Genomic DNA, 27,955 nt, shown 5'->3' on the forward strand with positions numbered 1-27,955 from the left:
GAAAAGAACGCGGATGAGGGTATGTCTACAGAATATATTAATTTATGAAAATTGGGCTGTCTGCACTCTCAAAGTGCATGTTGTTGCCAAATGTATTTCATATGCTGTAAACCTAGTTCATAGTTGTTAGTTTCCTTTAATGCCAAACAAAGACATACCAATCGTTGGTTAGAAGGCGATCGCCGAATTCGTCCTCGCTTTCTCCCGTGTCGCTGGCTGTCGTGTCGTTTTCGTCGGTTTCGCTTGCATACGGTTCAAACCGATGTGGCTCAATAGCTTCAGTTTCTTCTTCAATTTCGTTTTCGCTACCTGCCTCCACACTACAACCATCCGTTTCAATACATGCGCAATCTGTTGAATCGCTTAAGCCGCTGAAATCCGAGTCTGAATCCGAGCTAATGTCGCTATAGCTTGCTGTTCTATGCGCCATGTTTGTTTGTGTTGGCATCACTATGTGACGTCACAGGAAAATGGACGCGTGTATATAACGATGGTTAAAATCAGGCACTTTGAAGCTTTTTTTAGGGATATTGCGCGATGGGTAAAATTTTGAAAAAAACTTCGAAAAATAAAATAAGCCACTGGGAACTGATTTTTAATGGTTTTAACCCTTCTGAAATTGTGAAAATGTTCCCCTTTAATGCATTTTATATCCTTTGTATTCTTTGATGTATCCCTCTTACATACATGCTTATGTGTGCTATGGCAATGAGTTTTTTTCCATAGGCCTCTGTCTGGATCCCCTCTCCAGGGGCCCAGGTTTAGACTGATTGTTTTTTTCTACTCATCCCCCCTACTCCCCAGCGTTTACCTGTTTCTCACCTTATTTGTAAGTTGGCAGACCCGTCAGCGATCCTGTTCTGTCTCCCTGTAATGTTTGTCTGATCCTGATTGGGATTGTGCTGAAAATCTTTATTTCCCTTTGGGGATTTATAAAGTATTTCTGATTCTGATACAAAATAGGACGGATAGGGAAGGGAAATGTACGGACCCCCGGTGTTTAGCTTTCTGAAAATGTCGCCCCCAAAAACAATTTAGTTGAATATCCCTACTGTAAGATGTTCTTAATGTTGCAGCCAGTGAGTTGAGGCTGATACTTATGTTCACAGGCTTTGTTAAGACAGAAAAATAAATAACTCAACAGAGTTTGCCTGACCGATACAGCGTCCACATAACCTGCCATCCTTTCATTCTCAGAAAGAGAGCTAGGGAAGGAAAGGCGGCTATATGACAGCTCGACAGATGAGGTAGCTGTGCCTAATCCCCTTCTAGAAGCTCTTCATTGTACAGACTGGGATCGAGTCCGACAAGAGAAAGGGAAAAAAAAGGGAAGAATTGAGCTTTGTGTAGCCATCACAAGACGTCTTCGGGCTTCTCTCGCCAGCAACTTAGACAGCTGTAGGGATTAAGCAGCAGTACGTTGTCTAAATTGTTGACTTTAGATAAATTAATTCAAAATAAGTATAAGAAACTAGTGTTGTAATTAGGGCTGCAACAACTAATTGATTAAATCGATTATAAAAATAGTTGGCGATTAATTTAGTCATCGATTCGTTGGATCTATGCTATGCGCATGCGCAGAGGCAATTTTTAATTTTGTAATGTTTTTTTATTTTTTTTTTAAATAAATCTTTATTTATAAACTGCAACATGTACAAACAGCTGAGAAACAATAATCAAAATAAGTATGGTGCCAGTATGCTGTTTTTTCCCCCCAATAAAATACTGGAAAGGATAGAAATGTAGTTTGTCTCTTTCATCCGATTATTAATCGATTAATCAAAGTAATAATCGACAGATTAATCGATTATCAAATTAATCGTTAGTTGCAGCCCTAGTTGTAATGATACCAATATTTTGGTACCAGTACTAAAATAATGTCGATACTTTTCGGTACTTTTTGGTACTTTTCTAAATAAAGGGCACCACAAAAAATTGCATTATTGGCTTTATTTTAACAAAAAATCTTAGGGTACATTAAACATATGTTTCTTATTGCAGTTAAGTCCTTAAATAAAATAGTGAACATACTAGACAACGTGTCTTTTATTAGTATGTAAACAAACAAAGGCTCCTAATTAGTTTGCTGACGTTTGCAGTCATTTTTCATTCTATTATTTTGTCAAAATTATTAAGGACAAGTGGTAGAAAATGAATTATTAATCTACTTGTTCATTTACTGTTAATATCTGCTTATTTTCTCTTTTAACGTGTTCTATCTACACTTCTGTTAAAATGTAATAAGCACTTATTCTTCTGTTGTTTGATACTTTACATTAGTTTTGGATGATACCACACATTTGGGTATCAATCCGATACCAAGTCATTACAGGATCATACATTGGTCATATGTACTGAGTTTATGAACAAAATATACATTTAAAAAAAACAAAAGAACACCTCCAAAAACATGCACCTGGGGATAGGTTGATTGGCAACACTAAATTTGGCCCTAGTGTGTGAATGTGAGTGCGAATGTTGTCTGTCTATCTGTGTTGGCCCTGCGATGAGGTGGCGAATTGTCCAGGGTGTACGCCGCCTTCGGCCCGAATGCAGCTGAGATAGGCTCCAGATACCCCCCGCGACCCCGAAAGGGAAAAGCGGTAGAAAATGGATGGATGGAAAGATGTGTACTATCGACTAGATACATGTCTGTACTTGATATCATTACAGTGGATTTCAGATGTAGATCCACTAATGGTGTTTGTTTACATTTTGATGCGGGTGAGCTACGGTGTGTAGTGAAGCATGTTTAGCTATTCCTCGTCCTGCAGGGATGATACTTGTAAGAAACGTACTTTATTTGTCGCCATGGAGGTGAGGATTAGTGATTTAGAAGTAGCTAAAACACTGCCGACGGCGGATGGACGTTAGCCGCTAGCTGGCTAGCCATGTCTTAAAGCATCTCTTCCTGAGGGCGTTTCAGTGTTATAACTTCACCTTTATTGTTAGTTTTTAAGCCAAAATGCGTCCGTTCTTCCTTTTCTGTCTACACACTGTGTCTGTTTGTAAGTACTCCGTGATTGTGCGCTGCCGAACATGCTCGTCTGCTCGTAAAACCAGAAATTTCATGACGTGACTTTGACGCGGGCGCGGGGGGGTGCGGGACCGGTACGTTTCAGAGACGGTATAGAACCGAGAATGATTCATTAGTATCGCGGTACTACCGGTATACCGTACAACCCTATAAGAAACAAAGGAGAACATACTGTACATATAGTATTGTGTGCGCGTACAAAAGGGTTAAGGCCCAAGCAAACACCGAGCAAAGAATGATACCTTCTAACATAGTGGGTAAACTGTGCAGGCCGACTGCCAAGTATCACTGCTCACTGCTGCAGTTTGCTGACAGCTTCATTTTTATGTGCTTCAAGATGCAGCCGCTCCATTCCGTGCCATGCACAAGCAAACTGTAGGTCTGTAGCTTCAAAAGGCCAAGAACTGAACACAAATCATAGCAAGTCTGACAAATTTAGCTTGGCAAAGCGAGGTTGTGACATTTCAGGAGAAAACATGTCCGTGAGGATTCAATCACAAATGTGGTCGTCGGGCTTCTTGCAAATCAAGCCAGCCTTATAATCAAACGTCCTCACCTGTCTACCAGTTTCAAGTAGGAACTATATCACCTGATTTAGTCAGTCTAAGATATTAAAAAGAGGGTTATATTTGAGCAGTCCAGAGAGTAATTTCCATTGCTGGTTTTGGATGTATCGCTACAGCATCATGTTGTAATTCGCATGTCATTACCCAAATTGTTGCTGGTACAACCCTTTAATGGCCACCTGGAAGGAGCCAATTACTACAAATTGGAATGCGGGGGAAAAAAAATGCATAGGTGTTCTTGCCTCTCATTGGGACTTTGAACGATATGCAAAATTCCCCCCCCAAAATTGCAGTTCCTTTTTAAGAGCTCATCGCCCGGGGCTTCTAGAGAACTGCACTTTTTGGGGGGGAATTTTGCCAAATCGTTCACAATCATTATGAAAGGCAAGAACACATTTGCAATTTTTCTTTAGGATTCTAAAGATGATTAATAAAAAGTTTGCAAGCTAATAAGAGTCACCATTGTACCCTTCGAAGCCCTCTAAGACAACTTCAGAACCCTCCATCAACAATTGTGTTTCAAGTATAATGTAGTAACAGATGCATTCATAACAATATGAATGGCACCTACTCAGTGGCTTAGTGGTTAGAGCAGGCCTGGGCAATTATTTTGACTCGGGGGGCCACATTTAGAGAAGAAAATGTGTCTGGGGGCCGGTATATCTGATTTTTAGCAACACGAATACAAAACCTCACAATGTCTGATTGAATGCTAAACCGCCTTAAAAAACGGAATAGAATTTAAAAAATTTTTTACTGAATGAGAGATCCAGAATGTCCATGATAATAAAGAATGTGGGATTTACAATATTAACTATGAACAATAAAACACTGAATATTGACAACATATGAACGTCACACCCCCTCTCGATCGACATATTTTACAATCAAACGAAATGCAACAAACACAGCGAAATATGAACGCAAAGGATAAAAAAAACCCCACTAACAATCTGATATATCACTAAGCTTTAGAACTTTGTAGTAAAAATCTTCCTGACACCCGCATTTCAGGCTGGCCGCTCTGGAAACACTCTGTAGAAACGCTCCCCACCCACATTGCTTGGTGCCTCGTCTGAGCTGCTGTGACTTAGATTACCATAGTAACTAATTAAATTACCATAGTAACTAATTAGATTACCATAGTAACTAGTATATCATGCAATACTTTGTGTAGTTCAAGACTTACGGTCATTAGAAAACATGACTGCACATCATAATGGCAGCTATACTTTCCATCTTAAAGATCTAAAAAAATTGTTTTGGAAATGTCCGGCGGGCCAGATTTGAAAAGCTTAACGGGCCGCATGTGGCCCTCGGGCCTTAATTTGCCCAGGTCTGGGTTAGAATGTCCGCCCTGAGCATACTTGCCAACCTTGAGACCTCTGATTTCGGGAGGTGGGGGGTGGGGGGTGGGGCGTGGTCGGGGTGGGGCGTGGGGGCGTGGTTGGGGGCGTGGTTAAGATATATATATATAAGAAATACTTGACTTTCAGTGAATTCTAGCTATATATATATATATATTTTATTACATATATATATATATATATATATATATATATATATATATATATATATATATATATATATATATATATATATATATATATATATATATATATAAATAAAATAAATACTTGAATTTCAGTGTTCATTTATTTACACATATACACACACATAACACTCATCTACTCATTGTTGAGTTAAGGGTTGCATTTTCCATCCTTGTTCTATTCTCTGTCACTATTTCAGAACACACACATTATACAAATATACATTATAAAATCAATAAGAAAACGGGAGCTCTAATTTGGGAGTCTGAATTAGGATCAGAAGTTCCTATATAAACATTGCGCACTTACGTCGCCTTTTTGTATTGATTACTGCAGCTGTGCACTGGATTCATTCACAAATACAAACTACAACTCACAAACACTTTAGCGTTAGGCTCCACCATCAGAATGTGTACTTAAACTTATAAAGATCACATGGATATTATTCAGTGAGTTGATTCACCAAAACTAACCTGTTATACAGGAGGAAAAAGCACACAGGACGTTTCAATTGTTCACAGACTGGTCGCGCTCATCAGAATGACAAGACACTTCCGGTCTGCAGGTGATAGCATTCAATTGGGAAGAAACGCCCTACTGCCCCCTACTGACCAATGTGAATACTGATAAATGTGTAATGACAGCTCCAAAAACGAATTCAAACCACAAAATAAAATAAATAAATCAACACAAAAATGTGACACATTATGGGTGGGTCACATATGCATGTACAGTAGATGGCAGTATTGTCCTGTTTAAAAGTGTCACAACATTGCTGTTTACGGCAGACGAACTGCTTTACGGTAGACGAAGACTTGACTGCTGTTGTTGTGTGTTGTTACCGCGCTGGGAGGACGTTAATGAAACTGCCTAACAATAAACCCACATAAGAAACCAAGAACTCGCCCTCGATCATTCTACAGTTATAATGTGTTTGGGTAGGCACGCTGTTTATATTGTGGGAAAGCGGACGTGAGAACAGGCTGTCAACACGTCACTCAGGTCCGCATGGAGCTGGAGGGGGCGTGGCCTCCAGCTGCGCCTGAATTTCGGGAGATTTTTGGGAGAAAATTTGTCCCGGGAGGTTTTCGGGAGAGGCGCTGAATTTCGGGAGTCTCCCGGAAAATCCGGGAGGGTTGGCAAGTATGGCCCTGAGATTGGTAGGTTGTGAGTTCAAACCCCGGCCGAGTCATACCAAGACTATAAAAATGGGACCCATTACCGCCCTGCTTGGCATTCAGCATCAAGGGTTGGAATTGGGGGTTAAATCACCAAAAAAATGATTCCCGGGCGCGGCCACCGCTGCTGCTCACTGCTCCCCTCACCTCCCAGGGAGTGGACAAGGGGATGGGTCAAATGCAGAGAACACATTTTGCCACACCTAGCGTGTATGTGTGACAATCATTGGTACTTTAACTTAATAGGTGATATGTACAATATTTACCCTATTTTAGTCATTTTTAGCAAAACTTACTTCCTCGCATTTATTTCCGTTCCCATAGCAACGACTTTTTGCTGGAAACAAGCGCGAGTATTTTCTAATCATGGCATACTTAGTAACAGAGAACAAAGACGACCATTGTTTGGACCAATGAGGATTCACAACTTTATCCTTTTCCATCCATCCATTTTCTACCGCTTGTCCCTCTCGGGATCGCGGGGGGTGCTGCAGCCTATCTCAGCTGCATTCGGACGGAAGGCCATGAATTGATTAACGTGGACCCGACTTAAACAAGTTGAAAAACTTATTCGGGTGTTACCATTTAGTGGTCAATTATGTACTGTACTGTGCAATCTACTAATAAAAGTTTCAGTCAATCAATCAAAAGGCGGGGTACACCCTGGACAAGTCGCCACCTCATCACAGGGCCAACACAGATAGACAAGACAACATTCACACTCACATTTTTGAACCTGAATATTCAGAGGACAAACTCCTGCTTATAGATTGAGAACAAACAGAGGGTGAAACATTGAAGCAGACGGAAGCCGAGAGAGTAAGGTCGGTGTAACTTGACATTGCAAATGTGGAACTTGAGGAAAAAACTATGCCGACATAAATGGCGTGCTTACCCAAAATCAACTGGAGAAAAAACTTCTGTTAAAGTAGAGGAATGTATAGAAATTGTCGAACTTATTTCCAAACTTTAAGATGAAGATAAAGTACCTCCTCTTCTCTGGTCGAGTGCAAGTGATGGGTAACCAAATCAGTTGTTAAGGCTGAGTTTGACAATTAAAATAAATTCATAAAGGGCTCCAACAAAGGTTCACATATTAAATAAATCAATACATAAAGAAATAATTGAATTATAGAGTAATTGAATACAACATTAAATCATTCAATAGATAAAACATGAAATATTTACATTCATCAATACATCATTAAATACCTCATCACATCATGAAATGTATTAAACTATGGAATAAATAAATCCTCAAATCAACCAAATCAATAAATGATAATTCATGAAATAATGAAATCCATATTAATTTAACCTCTTAAGGCCCAAGCTGTTTGTTTTCATGCTTTTTTATTTTATTTCTCTTTGCTTTTTGGACTTATTGGACCCTAATTAGAATACAAACTAAAAATCATCTTTTGATATGATGTACTCAGTCCATAAGTACACAAACGTGTACTTCATGTGTAGTGACATGCACATTTTTATTTTTACAATTTTTTTTTCCAAATTCCATTGTATGTTATACTCTTCTGACACCACCAGATAGCAGTATAAGTGTCCATATGTCGGCATAAGACCCCAATTCAGTAGTGTACACAATTTTGGATATAAGAGCTAAAAGGTGCTGTTCACGCATGTGGCCACTAATGCCTTTAGAGAAATTAATTAAATTTTTTGATTGAGTAATTAAATGAATGTTTACATTTAATAAATCAATGACATTTATTAACACATGAATGTGTTATTTCAAACTATAATTAATTAATGACACATTTAAGTAATTATTTAAAGATGTATTTATTTGTTAAATTGTGTCCCATTTGACCCTACACATGTTTCATGTGCTGTTTCACTATAATTATTTCTTAAGCGGCATGTCTAATCATCTCACTGAACCGACACAATCAAATTACAGGCCTCATAACACTCTGCACACTTGGAAAAGCTCAGCATTGATGTCAGGTGCTCAACTCAAACAGTACATATTAGAAAATAGAATTTCAGAGGCAGCACAAGTTCTGTCAGAAATCATCAAGGTTGTCTTTATTTCCCAGAAGATTGACAGAAATCCAGAAAGTGTAGTTGCATACAGTAACTACAATGTGGTTATGCAAATGTTTAAGCCAAAAAATAAACTTGAAACCGAGAATAGTTCCTAATAAACATTTTAAAAAATGGTGCTTTTGAATATATTCTTTAAGGGGGAACTGCACTTTTTAGGAATTTTGCTTATCGTTCACAATCATTATAAAAGATAAGAACACACATGTCTTCAACAAAGATAAATGAGGATTCACAAACTTATACAAGCTAAATATACTGCTGCTTTTAGAAGGGAGCACTAAGGAAGATAAACACGTTGGAGCAGACGGAAGCTGAGAGAAGAGGCAGAAAGCGATGTTGACGCTATAAATATGGAACTTGGAGCCAAGCTACTTCGACATAAATGGAGTGCTTACCCAAAATTAACAGGGAATGTCCCCGGCCAGCTGGACCAGACGAACAACTGTCCATCTAGTGCATGGGTGTCAAACTCTGGCCTGTGTAATCTCACTTGGCCCTTTAGGCGATATCAAATTAACACTAGAGCTGGCCCGCCGATTATATTCAGCGGCGGTGCCGCGGTAACACCGCATTCACCGCTAATCCTCATACTTGCCAACCCTCCCGGGAGAGTACCAGATTTCAGTGACCGTCCCGAAAATCGTCACGTCCGCTTTTCATCCAGTCCAACGTCTGCTGGCCCAGTCACATAATATGTGTCGCTTCTGCACGCACGCTACAGTGAATGCAACACATACTTGATCAGCAGCGATACAATTTACACTGAGGGTTGCCGTATAAACAACTTTAAGTTTTGTTAGAAATATACGCCACACTGTGAATCCACACCAAACAAGAATGATAAACACATTTCGGGAGAACATCCGCACCATAACACAACAGAACAAATACCCAGAACCCTTTGCAGCACTAACTCTTCCGGGAGCTACAAGGGGTGGTAGCAGGGGGTGTATATTGTAGCTCCCGGGAAGAGTTAGTGCTGCAAAGGGTTCTGGGTATTTGTTCTGTTGTGTTTATGTTGTATTACGGTGCGGATGTTCTCCCGAAATGTGTTTGTCATTCTTGTTTGGTATGAATTCACAGTGTGGCGTATATTTCTAACATTGTTAAAGTTGTTTATACGGGCACCCTCAGTGTGACCTGTATCGCTGTTGAACAAGTATGCGTTGGATTCCCATGTGTTCATGCAGAAGCCGCACATATCTTGTGACTGGGCCGGCACCTTGTAAGAATGGATGAAAAGCGGACGTGACGACAGCTCATAGCGGATGTTAAAGGCAGTGTCTTTAAGGCACGCCCCCAAGACTGTGGTCCGGGTGGGCTACGAGATATAATGACTGATGAACACCTTTGTTCGATAATGAAGGTTGCCTCAGCTCAAAGCCTGAGCCCCGGAACTAGCATCCAAGAAAAGATGGCAGGTATCTGGCTTGGGCACATCAGATTAGATCAGTGTGTTGCAAACTGAGCAGTTTAAAGTCCTGATTGGTTGGTTTATTATTATTTTCAAAGTTATTAGCCTGTGGAAAAAGTTAATGTTGATATTTACCTCTGAAGGCTGCAAATAGAAAAGAGTTACATTTAATCACGACAAACTCGCAACAGAGGGGCGGGGACTTGGGGCCCTGGACGGCGACCGCTGCTATGAAGCGCTGCCATCCGACCATCACCCGAGGGGAAACAAGCGGTGGTGAAGGCATGGGGTGGGGGAGGGGGTGTGTGAGCGTGTGTGCCCAATTTCTTGGGTGTGATGATGTAATGTTTTTTTTATAGACTGAGGCCGATCTGCAAAAATTCGACTCCAGGTGTCGTTGAGGAGGGAGGGAGGTCAAAAGCGTCCATCATTGAAGTGTCCTCTGGGGTGTTTTTCAGAACAGCCTGGTCCTGTTTTCACAGCGTCAAGGCCATTCGAGGGAGTCAAATCGTAGATTAGGATGTTTGTTTTCCGCGAGCAGACAAAACAATGACTTGTCTGTTCTATTCGTCCATGCTGGGTGCTCACAAATTCAATTAAATTTTCCTTTTCAGAAAGCTTCTCCATAATGTGATCCATCTTGCGATTCAGTTCAGGCATTCAATTTTTATTTAAATTGTATTTGATATGCCATTGATATTTTTAAATTATTATTATTATTATTATTTGAAACTCGATTTTGCATGTCACTATAAAGTTATATAAGCCTTGCTTGTTCAATATTCAATGCAAAACTTGGGCCGCGGCTTTGTTCAGTTTTAAATTTTGGCCCACTCTTTATTTGAGTTTGACACAACCTGATCTAGTGAGTAGCTATGTATTGAGCATGATAAACGCAGGACGCCATGCGTGTTACACTGCATACATTCTATGGCTCGCTCAACTGTGTACAAACAAAACATGAAATGTTGGCTAATTCATGTTTTTCAGATAGTACAGATTGGTGTCCTACTTGGTATCGAATTGATACCCAAATGTGTGGTATCATCCAAAACTAATGGGAAGCATCCAAACAGAAGAATAAATGATTATTATATTTTAACATCCATCCATCCATCCATCTTCTTCCGCTTATCCGAGGTCGGGTCGCGGGGGCAGCAGCCTAAGCAGGGAAGCCCAGACTTCCCTCTCCCCAGCCACTTCGTTAGGCTTCTCCCGGGGGATCCTGAGGCGTTCCCAGGCCAGCCGGGAGACATAGTCTTCCCAACGTGTCCTGAGTCTTCCCCGTGGCCTCCTACCGGTCGGACGTGCCCTAAACACCTCCCGAGGGAGGCGATCGGGTGGCATCCTGACCAGATGCCCGAACCACCTCATCTGGCTCCTCTCGATGTGGAGGAGCAGCGGCTTTACTTTGAACTCCCCCCGGATGACAGAGCTTCTCACCCTATCTCTAAGGGAGAGCCCTGCCACCCGGCGGAGGAAACTCATTTCGGCCGCTTGTACCCGTGATCTTGTCCTTTCGGTCATAACCCAAAGCTCATGACCATAGGTGAGGATGGGAACGTAGATCGACCGGTAAATTGATAGCTTTGCCTTCCGGCTCAGCTCCTTCTTCACCACAACGGATCGATACAGCGTCCGCATTACTGAAGATGCCGCACCGATCCGCCTGTCGATCTCACGATCCACTCGTGAACAAGACTCCGAGGTACTTGAACTCCTCCACTTGGGGCAGGGTCTCCTCCCCAACCCGGAGATGGCACTCCACCCTTTTCCGGGCGAGAACCATGGACTCGGACTTGGAGGTGCTGATTCTCATCCCAGTCGCTTCACACTCGGCTGCGAACCGATCCAGCGAGAGCTGAAGATCCTGGCCAGATGAAGCCATCAGGACCACATCATCTGCAAAAAGCAGAGACCTAATCCTGCAGCCACCAAACCGGATCCCCTCAACGCCTTGACTGCGCCTAGAAATTCTGTCCATAAAAGTTATGAACAGAATCGGTGACAAAGGGCAGCCTTGGTGGAGTCCAACCCTCACTGGAAACGTGTCCGACTTACTGCCGGCAATGCGGACCAAGCTCTGACACTGATCAAACAGGGAGCGGACCGCCAAAATCCGACAGTCCGATACCCCATACTCTCTGAGCACTCCCTACAGGACTTCCCGAGGGACACGGTCGAATGCCTTCTCCAAGTCCACAAAGCACATGTAGACTGATTGGGCAAACTCCCATGCACCCTCAAGGACCCTGCCGAGAGTATAGAGCTGGTCCACAGTTCCACGACCATATTTTTAACATAAGTTGTAATAATGATTTAAACTGGTAAAGTAACAGTATGTTCTGACCTCTGCTGATCGAAGCTGGACTCCTTCCTCTGGCAGCGCAAGGTGACCACACGGTGACCTTCATTCCTCACATCCTGGCTCACTATCCACTGTGTCGGGTTGCTGGGTAGGGCCCCGAGAAAAGTCACTCCTTCTCTCAATTTCACTCTGTGGAGAAAGAATGACATCTTTATTCATCTACAAAAGGTTGACTTTGTATACCAGCAGGTATTTCATCTATGCAGGCTGCTGAGTCCACAAAGCTAATTATCTTCTCGAGCAATGCGTTAACCAGATGGGTTTTTGTTCCCCCTTCAAAAGCTGCCCCAGATGCTCCCTGGGCCGGCTTGACCTCCTGTTTAAGGAAAGGTTTTTTATTTTATTTTATCACCCTCCAAACCTCCATAGGACGTGCATTTAATAAAGACTATTGATTATAAAAGTGTCCAAGTCGGAAGTGCCAATCTACCTCCTAGATAGATAGATAGATAGGTCTTTATTGTCATTGCACAAGTACAACAAAACTTTGTTTTCAGCACAAACCCGTTCAAGATTAGACAAACAAACAGTGTACAGGGTTACAGAACAGGAACGTTGATGGGTCACCATAAGGCGCCCCGTAAAAAGATGGGAAAAAGGTCAAATGCTGGGGAAAAAAGATGAGTAAAAAAAATACAATCTGGACTGGGCTCCTAAGGGGGCCTAGTCTGGAGTGGGAAAAAAACCTCCATGCAATGCACACATAAACACGTTACATTTAATCACGACAAACTCGCAACAGAGGGGCAGGGAGTTGGGGCCCTGGAAGGCGACCGCTGCTATGAAGCGCTGCTATCCGACCATCACCCCGAGGGGAAACAAGCGGTGGTGAAGGCGTGGGGTGGGGCGGGGGTGTGCGTGTGTGCCCAATTTCTTGGGTATGATGATGTAATGTTTTTTTATAGACTGAGGCCGATCTGCAAAAGTTCGACTCCAGGTGTCGTTGAGGAGGGAGGGAGGTCAAAAGCGTCCATCATTGAAGTGTCCTCGGGGGTGTTTTTCAGAACAGCCTGGTCCTGTTTTCACAGCGTCAAGGCCATTCGAGGGAGTCAAATCGTAGATTAGGATGTTTGTTTTCCGCGAGCAGACAAAACAATGACTTGTCTGTTCTATTCGTCCATGCTGGGTGCTCACAAATTCAATTACATTTTTCCTTTTCAGAAAGCTTCTCCATGATGTGATCCATCTTGCGATTCAGTTCAGAAATCGCCACAGTCTGTGTTCCCACAGTCCTGCCCAAACCATCCATTGCAACGAACAGCCTTTGGGCTCTTTGAGTGACTGCCATCGTCTTACGAATTTGACGATACACCAGAGCAATGCCCAGCCCAATCAGCAGGTGCCCCGCGATCACGGTTCCAAATAGGTAGATGTCTTCCACGTCCTCGATGGAAAGGACTGAGAGGCACATAATTCTCCAATCTACCTCCTCCGCTGCTTTTCACTTATGATATCATTTTGTCACAGCAGGAAAATTGGTTTGGGAAATGGACATAAAGACAAATGTGTGTCTATACCGGGGGTCAGCAAACCGCGGCTCATTAGCGCCGCCCTATTGGCTCCCTGGATCTCTTTCAGAGATGTGTGAAAATGGAAAAAGATGAAAAAAAAAAAAAAAATTTCTGTTGGAGGACAAACATGACACAAACCTTCCTAACTATTAGAAATCCCACTGTTTATATTAAACATGCTTCACTGGTGAGAGTATTTGGCGAGCGCCGTTCTGTCCTACTAATTTCAGCGATCCTTGAACTCATCGTAGTTAGTTTACATGTACAACTTTCTCCGACGCTGCCACAGAAAGATGTGTTTTATGCCACTCCTTCTTTGTCTCATTTTCCATCCATCCATTTTCTACCGCTTATCCCTTTCGGGGTCACAGGGGGTGCTGGAGCCTATCTCAGCTACAATCGGGCAGAAGGCGCGCTACACCCTGGACAAGTCGCCACCTCATCACAGGACCAACACAGATAGACAGACAACATTCACACTCACATTCACACACGAGGGCCAATTTAGTGTTGCCAATCAACCTATCCCCAGGTGCATGTCTTTGTCTCATTTTGTCCACCAAAACTTTTATGCTGTGCGTGAACGCACAAAAGGTGAGCTTTGCTGTGCAATCTACTAATAAAAGTCTCAATCAATCAATCAATCAATCAAACAAATAACACATTATCTGGACGTAATATTGGCTGCGTTTCTCATAGTTGTTTGTGTGTCATGTTGTTCCAGACCACAGCAAACCTTACCCAGCTTGCAAAGACTGTAATAAATCCATTAGAAGAAGACAGCCTGCCGTGTCCTTAATCTTGGACATACACTACCTGAGCCAGTAATTTCCAGAAGTTATCTCATCCTGTGAGGAGCCTCCAATTTACTAATGATTTCCAATGTTGCAAAAATGTGTAGAATAAAAATAAAAATACCACATTTCTGTCAACGAAGATTTGCGTCAGTTTTTGATAGTAGGCTATTATAGCTAATATAGACACTTACATCATGTGTTTCCTTCATTATAACACCTATATAAGGCTTTTAATTTTTTGCATATTTTTTTTTAATGTATTTTTGGTCCAATATGGCTCTTACAACATTTTGGGGTGCCGACTCCTGGTCTATACGATGAAATACACATAATGTTCTGAAAGTGAAAAGAGGCTATTAAATATGGACTATATGTGTGTGTCGGTTGTGGGATCGAAGAGAAAATTGCATTACAAGAAAGAGGCCAATGACGTTAGCAACACCATCCGGTTGACAGGTCGGACCAGAGACAGTACTTTGCTTTCATCTTGAATTTGCTCCTGCACTTCAAGTCTGTGATTCCCTCCCAGAATGAAAGGGAACGAAAGTGCCTTCTCACTCAAGTATCTGTCTCTGATGTCGTGTTGTGGTTGAAGTTACATTTAATGTCAAAATAGATAATATGGTAGGTGGGTGTACTTTCTGCCCGTGGTGTGTGCACGTAATCCTATTTCTGTGCTCAATTTGAAGATGATTAGATGTGTTTTTCCCCAACTGGCCATTTAACATTTATACATGTGACCTCATCAGAATACGGAATGTCGGATGTGTGAACGATTCCCTATATTGTTAAGTAACAAAGTATAAATGTGAGTAGATGAAAATGACACGGTACCACTAATCATGACAGACTTCATGAGCGAAAACGACGACTACTTAAACGACAAATGATGATCCAGATCCTTATATTTTTGAGCCTGAATATAAGGAGGATGAAGTTTTAGAAGCTGTGTGCCATACAGATCCAGCAAACACTAAGCATCATGTAGCAGTATTGCTAAGTGCTAAACAAGAGATACATACTATGAACATAATAAAACAGTCACGGCTTAAATCAGTAGAAGCATTTAAGTCCCATCTTAAAACTCATTTGTATACCCTAGCTTTTAAATAGACCCCCCTTTTAAACCAGTTGATCTGCCGTTTCTTTTCTTTTCTGCTCTGCCCCCCTCTCCCTCGTGGAAGGGGGGGCATAGGTCCGGTGGCCACGGATGAAGTGCTGGCCTGCCAGAGTCGGGACCCGGGGTGGACCGCTCGCCTGTGCGTCGGTTGGGGACATCTCTGCGCTTCTGACCCGTCTCCACTCGGGATGGTCTCCTGCTGGCCCCACTATGGACTGGACTCTCACTATTATGTTAGATCCACTATGGACTGGACTTTCACAATATTATGCTAGATCCACTCGACGTCCATTGCACCGGTCGCCCTAGAAGGTTTTTTCATTGTCATCCCACTGAGTTGAGTTTTTCCTTGCCCTGATGTGGGATCTGAACCGAGGATGTCGTTGTGGCTTGTGCCGCCCTTTGAGACACTTGTGATTTAGGCCTATAAAAATAAACATTGATTGATTGATTGATCACGTACTGTACAATGTCTGCTCTCCCCGGAATAAAGACTAATGGGATGTTTATATCTTCCCGTTTAAATGAAGAATGAATCATAATCCTCACAAAGGGTTAAGAAAAAAAAGAGCCACAAGCGAGCGTCAGGGTGTAAGTTGGTTGTCAGAATTGACCAACTTCTCGGTTTATGTCCAGAACCTTCTACTATCCTGACATTTCTGTATGTCAACATGACAATGTTCCATCGGAACTTTAGATATGGGTACATCAGGGATATTCAACAAAATGATTTTGGGGGGCCCATATTTCTAGAAAGCTAAGGACCGAGGAACCAGACTTCTCCCTTCTCTATTAGTCCTTATTTTGAAGATTCTGGAGAACCAGTGGACAAATGATGATCAGTGGACATTTTATTTTGGTCGATTTATTTCGTGAGATGTACATGAGCGTATTGCTGGTTTTAAGCACCTTCTGCGAAAAAGCTACCCAAATATCACGTCTATGTCAGCACTCTAATGTTTTTAAGACTCTACTGCAAAAAGATTTGGCCCCTGGGCAATTATTCATTCAGAATGAAGATTTTGGAAAGCATACAATCGTTTATTTAAACTATTTTTCCTAAAAATACGCATTGAGACTATAAAGTGTGTTTTATCCGATTACTCAATTAATCGAACAAACTAATCGATAGATAACTCGACTACTAAACTAATCGATAGCTGCAACCTTAGCTGCCCAAAAGAGCAAACCGTATCGTTGCGTGAACCCAATATTCTCGTCTACTGTCACATCCTTAAAAAATCTACCGTATTAAATACGACCATATCACACCAATTCTAAAATCCCTTCACTGGCTTCCTGTTCCACTCAGGATTGAATACAAAGTCTCCCTACTAACCCACCAGTGCCTCCATTGAAATGCCCACCTCTACCTCAAAGAACTACTCACCCCCAAATCCTCCACATGACCCCTCCGCTCCGGACAGGCTAACCTCCTCCAACCTCCGAGGACAAAGCTACGAACAATGGGAGACCGGGCTTTCCGCTCCGCCGCTGCCAGTCTGTGGAACGCCAGTGCTGCCAGTAGCAGCTCCACGCCAAGCTCCAGTTCTGCCGGTAGCAGCTCCACACCAAGCTCCAGTGCTGCCAGTAGCTTCACCACGCAAAGACCCACCACGCCAAGACCCACCACGCCAAGCTCCGGTACCAGCTCCACGACGCCAAGTGCCGCCAGTCGCAGCTCCACGACGCCAAGTGCCGCCAGTCGCAGCTCCACGACGCCAAGTGCCGCTAGTCGCAGCTCCACGACGCTTAGTGCCGTCAGTCGCAGCTCCACGACGCCAAGACCCAAACCAAGACCAAGACCAAGACCCGCCATGCCAAGACCAAGACCCACCATGCCAAGACCAAGACCCGTCATGCCAAGACCAAGACTCACGCCAAGACCAAGACTCACGCCTAGACCAAGACCAAGACTCACGCCTAGACCAAGACCAAGACCCACGCCTAGACCAAGACCCAGACCCACGTCTAGACCAAGACAAAGACCCATGTCAAGACCAAGACCAAGACCCACGCCTAGACCAAGACCCAGACCCACGCCTAGACCAAGACAAAGACCCACGCCAAGACCAAGACCAAGACCCACCGCCTGACGCGCCACGCCGAGCTTCCACGCCTGACTCACCACGCCGAGCTTCCACGCCTGCCACGATGACGACGAGCCTGCCTCCTCGCCGGCCACGGATATGGCCGCTACCTGGTCGCCCGCCACGCCAAGTGCGTCCACCTCCCAGTCGGCCACGAATGTGGCCATTCCCGGGTCGCCCACATCGCCTGCTGCAGCGGCGTTCCACTCGCCGCCGCCACATGACTATGCCTCGGTGGATTCGGGGCCACTTGGTCTGGCGACCCACCGCCATGTCCCCCTCCCGCCCTCCCATGACTCTTGTTAATTTTATTTATTTTGGACATCTGGGATCTGTCCGTAAGGGGGGATTCTGTCATGTCTGTGTGACCATGTTTTGTATTAGTCATGTTTTGTTTTGTTTAGTTATTGGACTCTCTAGTTTCTGGCTTTTCACTCCCTTGTCTTGTTTCCATGGTTACCCATTAGTTTCACCTGTTTCACGTTTGGACTCATTGTGCACGCTTGTTTGTCACCATAGCAACCCATTAGTTTTCACCTGTCACGTCACGCACCTGTTTCACGTTTTGAGTCACGCACCTGTTTTCGTTAATCATGTCTGTAGTATTTAAGTTCATTGTTTTCAGTTTGTCTTTCTGGCGACATCCCACATTTATGCTCTTCACATTTCTGACACTTGTTTTTTCGTGTCCATCTTTCATGCTGCAACTTTAGTCCAAGCCAAGTAAGTTTTTGTTTATTAATGCTATAGTCTTTTGGTTTCATAGTTTATTCTCCGCCACTGTGCGCGCTTTTCGTTTGTATTTTTTTTTATAATAAATAAATAATAGTAATAAACAATCATGTACTCACATTCCCGTCTCGCCCGAGCCAACTTTCCGTTGCCTTCCGGAAAAGCAAACACCCAGGACCAAGTCATGACAATTATTAATTTTTTTTAATACACTGGAGCACTTTGAGGTTGTCTGCTCAATGTAAAGTGTTTTTTTACAAATAAAATCTATTATTATTATTAATATTATTATTATTATATACTGTAATAGTTGACGTTCTGTGTCAAACACAGGCCTTAATCAAATGCATGCATCTTACAGTTAGGGAAAACGCTACACGATTAGAAACTATTCTCCTGAGAACCGAAATCCTCTGCAGTGCTTAGGTTTTGCATAACAACAATATATTTTTTTACTGAAATTTGTAACACTGACAAAAGAAATGGACCAAAAACAGGAGAATACATTTTTCTGTAGGCTGTAATAAGACGACTTTATTGATTAATTAATGGAATTTAAGATGTTTGACTTGATGGGTTTGATGGAAATTCCATTGTTGCGCGATAATAAATGTAATCATCTTTGTACAAACTATGAATCAAAGTCACGGCTGCAATCTCGCACACCGGCCCAATGCACCACCAAAATGAATATCATAGAGTCAAACGTCAAGATCTGCAGAAATCTGATACTAAATAATTTCCTTTAAATTACATGTGAAAGTTAAATGTTTTAACGGAACAGAGAGAAACGATATCAATAATTGTAGTCAACATAATTGGGAAAAAAAAGACCATATCTTGTTCTTGGTATATGTATTAACATTTTGGTCATTTTGGCACTATTATATAGAGTGCCAGAGTTAAAGCCAAAACAAAAAGAAGTGCTGAGGCTGCAGTGAGTATGCAGGTGTAAAAGGAAAAGCTCATGCACTGTCCTTTTTTTTGTCCCTGGGGCAGCAGCAGGGTCTTGTATCTGGTTCCTTTATGCTTCAGCACTTCAGAAAATGTCTATCAGGGGTTTCAAGTGAGGCTCTCTGCTTTGAACACAGATAACTCTCCATTGGGGAAAATGGTCAAGATTTCCCTGACCATATCCAGGCTCACAGAGGACTAGCTGGAGCATGGTTAGGGTGTCATTAAATGAATCATGTGCATTAAAACATTGTAACCGGGCAAAAGAGAAGCAGTCATCAAATATAAATATTACATAGGATTAAATTGTATCTTTAAAACTGTTACGCTCAAGCTCCGGCCGCCACACCTTCTTCTGTGCCTACGGGCGTTCCCCTCCTGCCGCGGCCGCGCCCCTGCACTCAATCTGAAATCAACACATCTGACGCTGATGATGGATTCCACAGGAAAAGGCCCCACGAAGCGTGGTGCCAATTTCTGGGAGGATACTGGTAGCCGAGGTCGCGGTGGCGACGACGCTTGAGATGAGGGCGGCGCCGTGGGAAGGTCCGCCGGAGACGAGGAAGATGGAGGCGGCGCCGTGGATGATGATGGATCCCACAGGAAAAGACCCCACGTAGCGTGGTGCCAATTTCTGGGAGGATACTGGTAAGTGGAGGAGGTGGCCTGGCTGGAGGTTGCGGCTTGGTAGGACGACGAACAGGTGGTGGTGGTCGGGCAGGAGGTTGCAGCCTGGCTGGACGCAGCTGTGCCACCCAACTAGCACAGCTCCCAGCACTAGGAGGGGGGGTACTGTTATGATCCGTTGCAAAGTTAAAATGTGAATGCAAGGATCTGCCAATGTGTTTACAGTGGTCCAAGTTCCTCTATAAAACAAGAGCTCTCTAGTGTTTTTAGGAATTTGCGGCAAAAATGTTTGGCCTCCAAGTTTTAAACTGAACTCAGGTGCCGGTAAGGCGTCATTCCCGGGCCAGATTTGGCCCCTGAGCAGCCAATTAAATACCCCAGGTGTAGATAGCCACCACAATAGCTTGGTGACAATTTCTGGCAGGATACTGGGAAGTGGAGGTCCTGAGCAGAGGTGGCCTGGCTGGAGGTTGCGGCTTGGGAGGATGGAGATCAGGTGGTGGTGGTCGAACAGGAGGTTGCAGCCTGGCCGGACGCCGCTGTGCCACCCCACTAGCACAGCTTCCAGCACTCGGAGGGGGGTACTGTTATGGTCCGTTGCCCGGATATTTTTATTTTTTACTTGAACACCAACTAAAGATGGATACCAAATGATGTACTTTTTATAGATAGCAACTGAATTCTGTCAGAGTAGAGTCTACCAAGTACTGATTTACGTAAGAAGAGGATCCAGGACCTAGCATTGGAACGATAAACTCGGTAGAAGTTTAACCTTAGCCAGCGTGTACAGTTCCAGACCTATACGTCAGCCCGGCTTCCTTCTTCACTTTCGTCCGCCCACATCGCCTCTTCCCTTAGTGCCGACAACAAACCACGGTGAGCCGCTGATCTTGCAATATTATCTGGGATGTTGTGTTGTGGTGAAAGTCACTCAAAACAGATGGCTGGTGGCGGTCACCGATGTCTATAGTGCACAATAAAAGCAAGAACGGCAAACACTTTTTAAAAAAAAAGCTGACGGGCGGGGACAATGGCTCATCGGCGTGGTGAGGTTCATTTGCATCTAACAACTCCGCCTCTCAAAATGAGGTGTTTTGAAAGGGAGCAAAAAAGTGACTTGACAATAGGTCTGTAAAACAAAATCCTTGCAAATGTTTCACCGAATAACCACCATTACCACAAGGAGGTGTTTTATAGAAACAAAAAATCATGATAGTTTCAGATTGGATCTTTTTAATTTGTGAATTGAATATGCCTTTACACATTACAGGTTGGGGAAAGTGGGATTTGGGGAAGAGAGTGGAGGAGTTCAAGTACCTCTGAGTTTTGTTCATGAGTGAGGGAAGAGTGGATCGTGAGATCGACAGGCGGATCGGTGTGGCGTCTTCAGTAATGCGGACGCTGTATCGATCCGTTGTGGTGAAGAAGGAGCTGAGCCGGAAGGCAAAGCTCTCGATTTATCGGTCGATCTACATTCCCATCCTCACCTATGGTCATGAGCTTTGGGTTATGACCGAAAGGACAAGATCAGATCACGGGTACAAGCGACCGAAATGAGTTTCCTCCTCAGGGTGGCAGGGCTCTCCCTTAGAGATAGGGTGAGAAGCTCTGTCATTCGGGGGGAGCTCAAAGTAAAGCCGCTGCTCCTCCACATCGAGAGGAGCCAGATGAGGTGGTTCGGGCATCTGGTCAGGATGCCACCCGAATGCCTCCCTAGGGAGGTGTTTAGGACATGTCCGACCGGTAGGAGGCCACGGGGAAGACCCAGGACACTTTGGGAAGACTATGTCTCCCGGCTGGCCTTGGAACGCCTCGGAATCCCACGGAAGGAGCTGGACGAAGTGGCTGGAGAGAGGGAAGTCTGGGCTTCCCTGCTTAGTCTGCTGCCCCTGCGACCCGACCTCGGATAAGCGGAAGAAAATGCATGGATGGATGGATGGATGGACATTACAGATGTATCACTTCTCTTTAGTCTCTGAAAAGATCTCCTCTAAATGCACACATAAGACGTTTTGGATGCCAAGCATCACACAACTCAAGGGGATGGAAATAGGCAACAACCCAAAGAGGGAAAAGGGGGAGGGGTCGATGTAAAAAGAAAAAAGAAAAAAGGGTAACAGCGTTTAGCTGACAGCTTAAAGTTACAGTCGATCCAACTCTGCAGAAGTGTCAGCAATCACCCCAGAGTCTGACAGGGGTTCATCAGAGCAGCTCTAAGACTGAACCAAACTGGGCTGAACAAAGAGAGTGAATGTGCTTTCCACGAAGGCAATCAGAGAGCATTGAGTAGTTCATGTTTGATTCTAAGGTCCTTTTTTTGGTCATGATGATCATCCCCTGGATTAAAGTCCCCCTGTAACATGCACTTTTTACATTATTCCATTACTATCTCTCAATTCTTAAACTACTGTCTTTATAATAGCCATTCTTCCACAGCACTGATTGTATGATAGGACTCCATAGAGGTTTCCTTAATAAATAGTGATGAGATAAGAGACAGAACTGCCTGTCAGAGAGGCAGAAGAAAAAAGCTAAATCGAAGGAAACCATGATGGCAAGTCAGGACGATAATAGGAGCCAGACAGAAATGGTATGTGCAAACAGGCTTGCACTGCAGTCACCCCAGTGGTCTGCTTCCATGTGACACCACCTGGCTGCTACTATATCATGTGCATAAGGGGGTCTGTGACCTATATGACCATTTTTCTCTGAACATTCCACAGAGGGCCATGAACATTCTCAATTAGCAGCTCCCACCAGAAACATTTTCCTGTTCTATTGTGCCATCTCGCCTACATATTGTTAGGGGACTGCAATAGCTCAGTGGGGAAAAGCCTAAAAGAGCAATGAGAAGGCAAGTGCTTTGCAACGATTTGTGGTAGGTGGCTGATGGAAGCCTAAAACACTGCTCATCTGATCTCTTTGTGAATGTAGAATAACAGTGTGAGAACGACACAAAAAAAATCAGGCCAAACGCCTACGTAGACTTCTATCCTAAAGTGACACATCAAAAACAGACATTTTTATTTAGGCATTTTACTGTAGAAAAATGTAAACTTTGGCAAAAGACACTCAAACTTTCCAAATCAGGAGGTGGAAATTAAAAGTCGAATTAGCAAAGGTTACTTTAAAGCAGCCAACTCAAATTTTCAAGGAACAGTGGTACCTCAGTTTACGAGTGCCCCGGCTCACAGGTTTTTAGGATCCAAGCTGACTTTTGGACATACTTGCCAACTCTCCCGATTTTCCCGGGAGACTCCCGAACCATTCTCTCGAATTTCTCCCGATTTCCACCCGGCCAACAATATTGGGGGCGTGCCTTAAAGGCACTGCCTTTAGCGTCCTCTACAACCTGTCGTCACGTCCGCTTTACCTCCATACAAACAGCGTGCCGGCCCAGTCACATAATATATGCGGCTTTGACACACACATAATTGAATGCAAGGCATATTTGAGGTCACACTGAGGGTGTGACCTGTATTAACAACTTTAACACTGTTACAAATATGCGCCACACTGTGAACCCACACCAAACAAGAATGACAAACACATTTCGGGAGAACATTCGCACCGTAACACAACATAAACACAACAGAACAAATACCCAGAAACCCTTGCAGCACTAACTCTTCCGGGAGGCTACAAAATACACACCCCGCTACCCCATATTATTTATTTAAATGCGCTGGAAAACAGCCCGTTTTGTTCACTATTGATGTGATTCAGTGCGTAGTAGTGTGTTTCTGTATAATATTTCTCCAGCTGTAGTCATGTGGCGACATAATTATAGGTATTTTGAGAGGTATCTATTAAAGTCGGACTAAGTGGGACATCACTGAAGGCCTAGATGTGAAATGTACTGCATACAGTAAGTACAGTATATCTATTACTGCAAAACACTGCAGTCAGCTGCAGGCCAATCTGCAGATTGAATACATTGGCAAACAGTATGCCTTTCATTTCAAGCACAACAGTAAACACTCATAAAATAAGAGTTGGGCAATGTTTTCCTTTGCCTTTTTTTATTTCCCGTACTTTTCTGACAAGCATATTGAACAGAAGAGTCATTTAAAATCCTTAAATAACATTTATAAAATTGGTGAAAATTGTGCATAGATTATGTTTTTCTGACCTTCTCTTCAGGATGTGTTGTTTGTTTACGTGCCTCCACTGTGATTTAGTCTTCTCCCCGTTAGCCATAATGTAGTTTTTAGCGCTTCCATGTTGAGTTTACTGACCGACATAAGTTCGATCTATACGCAACATTGTACAAACCCCGTTTCCATGAGTTGGGAAATTGTATTAGATGTAAATATAAACGGAATACAATGATTTGCAAAACCTTTTCAACCCATATTCAGTTGAATGCACTACAAAGACAAGATATTTGATGTTCAAACTTATACACTTTTTTTTTTTTTTTTTGCAAATAATAATTAACTTAGAATTTCATGGCTGCAACACGTGCCAAAGTAGTTGGGAAAAGGCATGTTCACTACTGTGTTACATGGCCTTTCCTTTTAACAACACTCAGCAAACGTTTGGGAACTGAGGAGACACATTTTTTAAGCTTCTCAGGTGGAATTCTTTCCCATTCTTGCTTGATGTACAGCTTAAGTTGTTCAACAGTCCGGGGGTCTCCGTTGTGCTTTTTTAGGCTTCATAATGCGCCACACATTTTCAATGGGAGACAGGTTTGGACTACAGGCAGGCCAGTCTAGTACCCGCACTCTTTTACTATGAAGCCACGTTGATGTAACACGTGGCTTGGCATTGTCTTGCTGAAATAAGCAGGGGCGTCCATGGTAACGTTGCTTGGATGGCAACATATGTTGCTCCAAAACCTGTATGTACCTTTCAGCATTAATGGCGCCTACACAGATGTGTAAGTTACCCATGTCTTGGGCACTAATACACCCCCATACCATCACAGATGCTGGCTTTTCAACTTTGAGCCTATAACAATCCGGATGGTTCTTTTCCTCTTTGGTCCGGAGGACACGACGTCCACAGTTTCCAAAAACAATTTGAAATGTGGACTCGGCAGAACACAGAACACTTTTCCACTTTGTATCAGTCCATCTTAGTTCAAATAAATAAATAAATAAATAAAATAATTTTTTCTTGTTTTTGAACACTGACTTTTTGCAGTGTCGTCCATTTATGGTGCATATAACATCCACAATCCCCTCGCCGACCTCTGAGGGTCTAGTTTGTCTTATGGTGTGCATTGTTGCCCCATTACTTTTTGTTATACACTGCAAAAAGTCAGTGTTCAAAAACAAGGGAAAAAAAATACAAAAAATAGGGGTATTTTATTTGAACTAAGCAAAATTATCTGCCAATAGAACGAGAAAATTTGGCTTGTCAAGACTTTCCAAAACAAGTAAAATTAGCTAACCTCAATGAACCCAAATATACCTTAAAATAAGTATATTCTCACTAATAATGTCATGTCTGTGTGATCATGTTTTGTTTAAGTTATGTTCTGCTTGGTTTTGGACTCTTTTTAGTTCCTGCTTTTCACTCCCTTGTCTTGTTTCCATGGTTACCCATTAGTTTCACCTGTTCCACGTTTGGACTCATTGTGCACTCTTGTTTGTCACCATAGCAACCCATTAGTTTTCACCTGCCCTCACGACTCAGGCACCTGTCTTTAATCATATCACTATTATTTAAAACCATTGTTGCCAGGAAGTCTCCCTGGCGACATCACACTCCTGACACTCTGCTTCATGCCATGTTTAAGTTTCATGCCCAGTTCACGCTGCTTGCTTAAGTTTTTGTTTATTAATGCCACAGTTAGTGTTTTTGTTTCATTGTTCATAGTTTCTGCCTTTGTGCAAATTGTGTGTTTATAGCCAAGTTTTGTACCTCCACTGTGAGCGCCTTTTGTTTGTTCCTTTTTATTGTCATTATATTAAATCATGTACTCACCTTCACGCCACGTATGGTCCAAATCATTTGCACCACGGGAGAACTAATCACGCCATAGTCCCAGTCTTGACAAATAACAACTGTACTACTATATGAGTACGTATTTTCTATTGTTTCATTGAAATAAAACAGCAAAGTCCATTTGGCTGTCATCAGTTTTAATTATGAGACACAATTGTGTCAAAGTCATGATCTTTTATTTCATGCTTGAAATAAGAAATTACTTTAAAAAAGTAGTTTTATACTTGTGAGTGTTGATGACACAGCTTTGCAACAGTTGATATTCTAGTTTCAAGCATGTTTTACTCAATATAGGTCATAACATCTCAGCAACAAGCTGTAATATCTTACTGAGATCATTTAGGACCAAAACACTTAAAACAAGTAAAACACTCTAACATAAAATCTGCTTAGTGAGAAGAATTATCTTATCAGACAGAAAATAAGCAAATATCACCCTTATTTGAGATATTCAATCTTACTTAGATTTCAATTTTTGCAGTGTACATATTGGACTATATTAAATACTTCTTCTTTTTTTTTTCACCTTGTCTATCGTCTCTGCATCTGGGATCAACCCTTGTCCAAGTCGCAACAATCATTTTTCATATAGGTTGGATCAAGGCAACTGGGCTCTACATAGTTGAATATGTACTATGTTAATCCAAATGGATTCTTTAGTTTTAAATGTTTGTAAAAATGTAGGGTGTTCTACAAACGGTATATCTAAGAGTTTGGTAACAGCAAGTCTACATGTATCATCAAATTAAAAATGACAGGATCCTTGATACATGTTGTGGTTAGCTCCTGTTTTGTTATTTTTCGTTCCATTTCATGTCTGCCTTCATTCTCGACCACATTTCCCTCTGGCTTGAGGGCTGATCTGCACACCTACTCCCTGTTACTAATTAGAGACTTACCTGCTGGCAATGTCTATTCAGAAGGTTTTATTTGCCAGCGTTGAGCGGCAGACCTTGCTGGTAAAAAAAAAACGGTTATTGTTTCCTTCGGCATTGTGTGTGCTTTCTGTGTTGTTGCTTCACGTCCATTAGCATTGCCTGCATACTTAGAGCAGGGGTGTCAAACTTATTTTAGATCGGGGGCCACATGGAGAAAAAAATCTACTCCCAAGTGGGCCGGACTGGTAAAATCACGGCACGATAACTTAAAAATAAAAACAACTTCAGATTGTTTTTTTTGTTTAAAAATATAATAAGCACATTCTGCAAATAAATCAAGAATTTGTATACATAAACGTGTATTTGTAAATATATTTTTGAGATTTGAATATAAATATGCTTGATTTTGTATTTGTATTTGTATTGAATTTGCATATGTGGATCGCTTTTTTGCTTTTGTGTCGATGAGACATTCCTCCCACAAACCAGATGCACAAATAAATGTGACCTACACACTCCTCTGAACAACCAGCAGAGGGCACTGCAGCCAGAGCGGTCTCGGTCATAGACATGGTCAGACACTGGCGAGCCAATCAGAGGCACACTAGGGATGATGATGATTTGACACACATTGCACTGATAAGAGATCAGTATCTACATCGGGACAAGGTCATTAAACGGCATTGATACAATAAAATAAGCAGCTAGCACGGTCTTTTAGATTAACTGGATAAATTAGCATTAGCTAATACAACGCTAATGTTACCTAGCTCAGGCCCGTTGTGCGTTCTCTCTGTAAAGACGTGGATTGCTTTTGTGGAGAGAATTACATATTGCATATAATGCTCTGTGACCCAGACCGCTCTGGCTGCAGTGCCCTCTGCTGGTTGTTCAGGGGAGTGTGTAGGTTAGGGATGTCCCGATCCGATATTTGGATCGGATCGGCTGCCGATATTTGCCAAAAATTGCGTATCGGCAAGGCATGGGAAAATGCCGATCCAGATCCAGTTTAAAAAAAACTCTGGGTCCGTGTTTTCCAACGCACCTATTTAAATAATACATTCCACTTTTCTGCTGCTCTGTAATTTCCGTTCCGCATTTT

General features: G+C 42.7%; 1 protein-coding gene across 2 annotated transcripts in view; it reads right to left on the reverse strand.

The window, feature by feature from the left end:
* The window catches only part of LOC133623099 (transmembrane protein 132C), a 397,905-nt gene that overhangs the window by 216,439 nt on the left and 153,511 nt on the right, over window positions 1–27,955 (reverse strand). For both annotated transcript variants that reach the window (XM_061986091.2, XM_061986092.1), the window contains one exon: window positions 12,169–12,315. In XM_061986091.2, coding sequence (XP_061842075.1) covers window positions 12,169–12,315 — 147 coding nt within the window. The remainder of the gene's footprint in view (window positions 1–12,168; window positions 12,316–27,955) is intronic.

The sequence above is a fragment of the Nerophis lumbriciformis genome, linkage group LG12, assembly GCF_033978685.3.
Source record: "Nerophis lumbriciformis linkage group LG12, RoL_Nlum_v2.1, whole genome shotgun sequence".
Lineage (NCBI taxonomy): Eukaryota > Metazoa > Chordata > Actinopteri > Syngnathiformes > Syngnathidae > Nerophis > Nerophis lumbriciformis.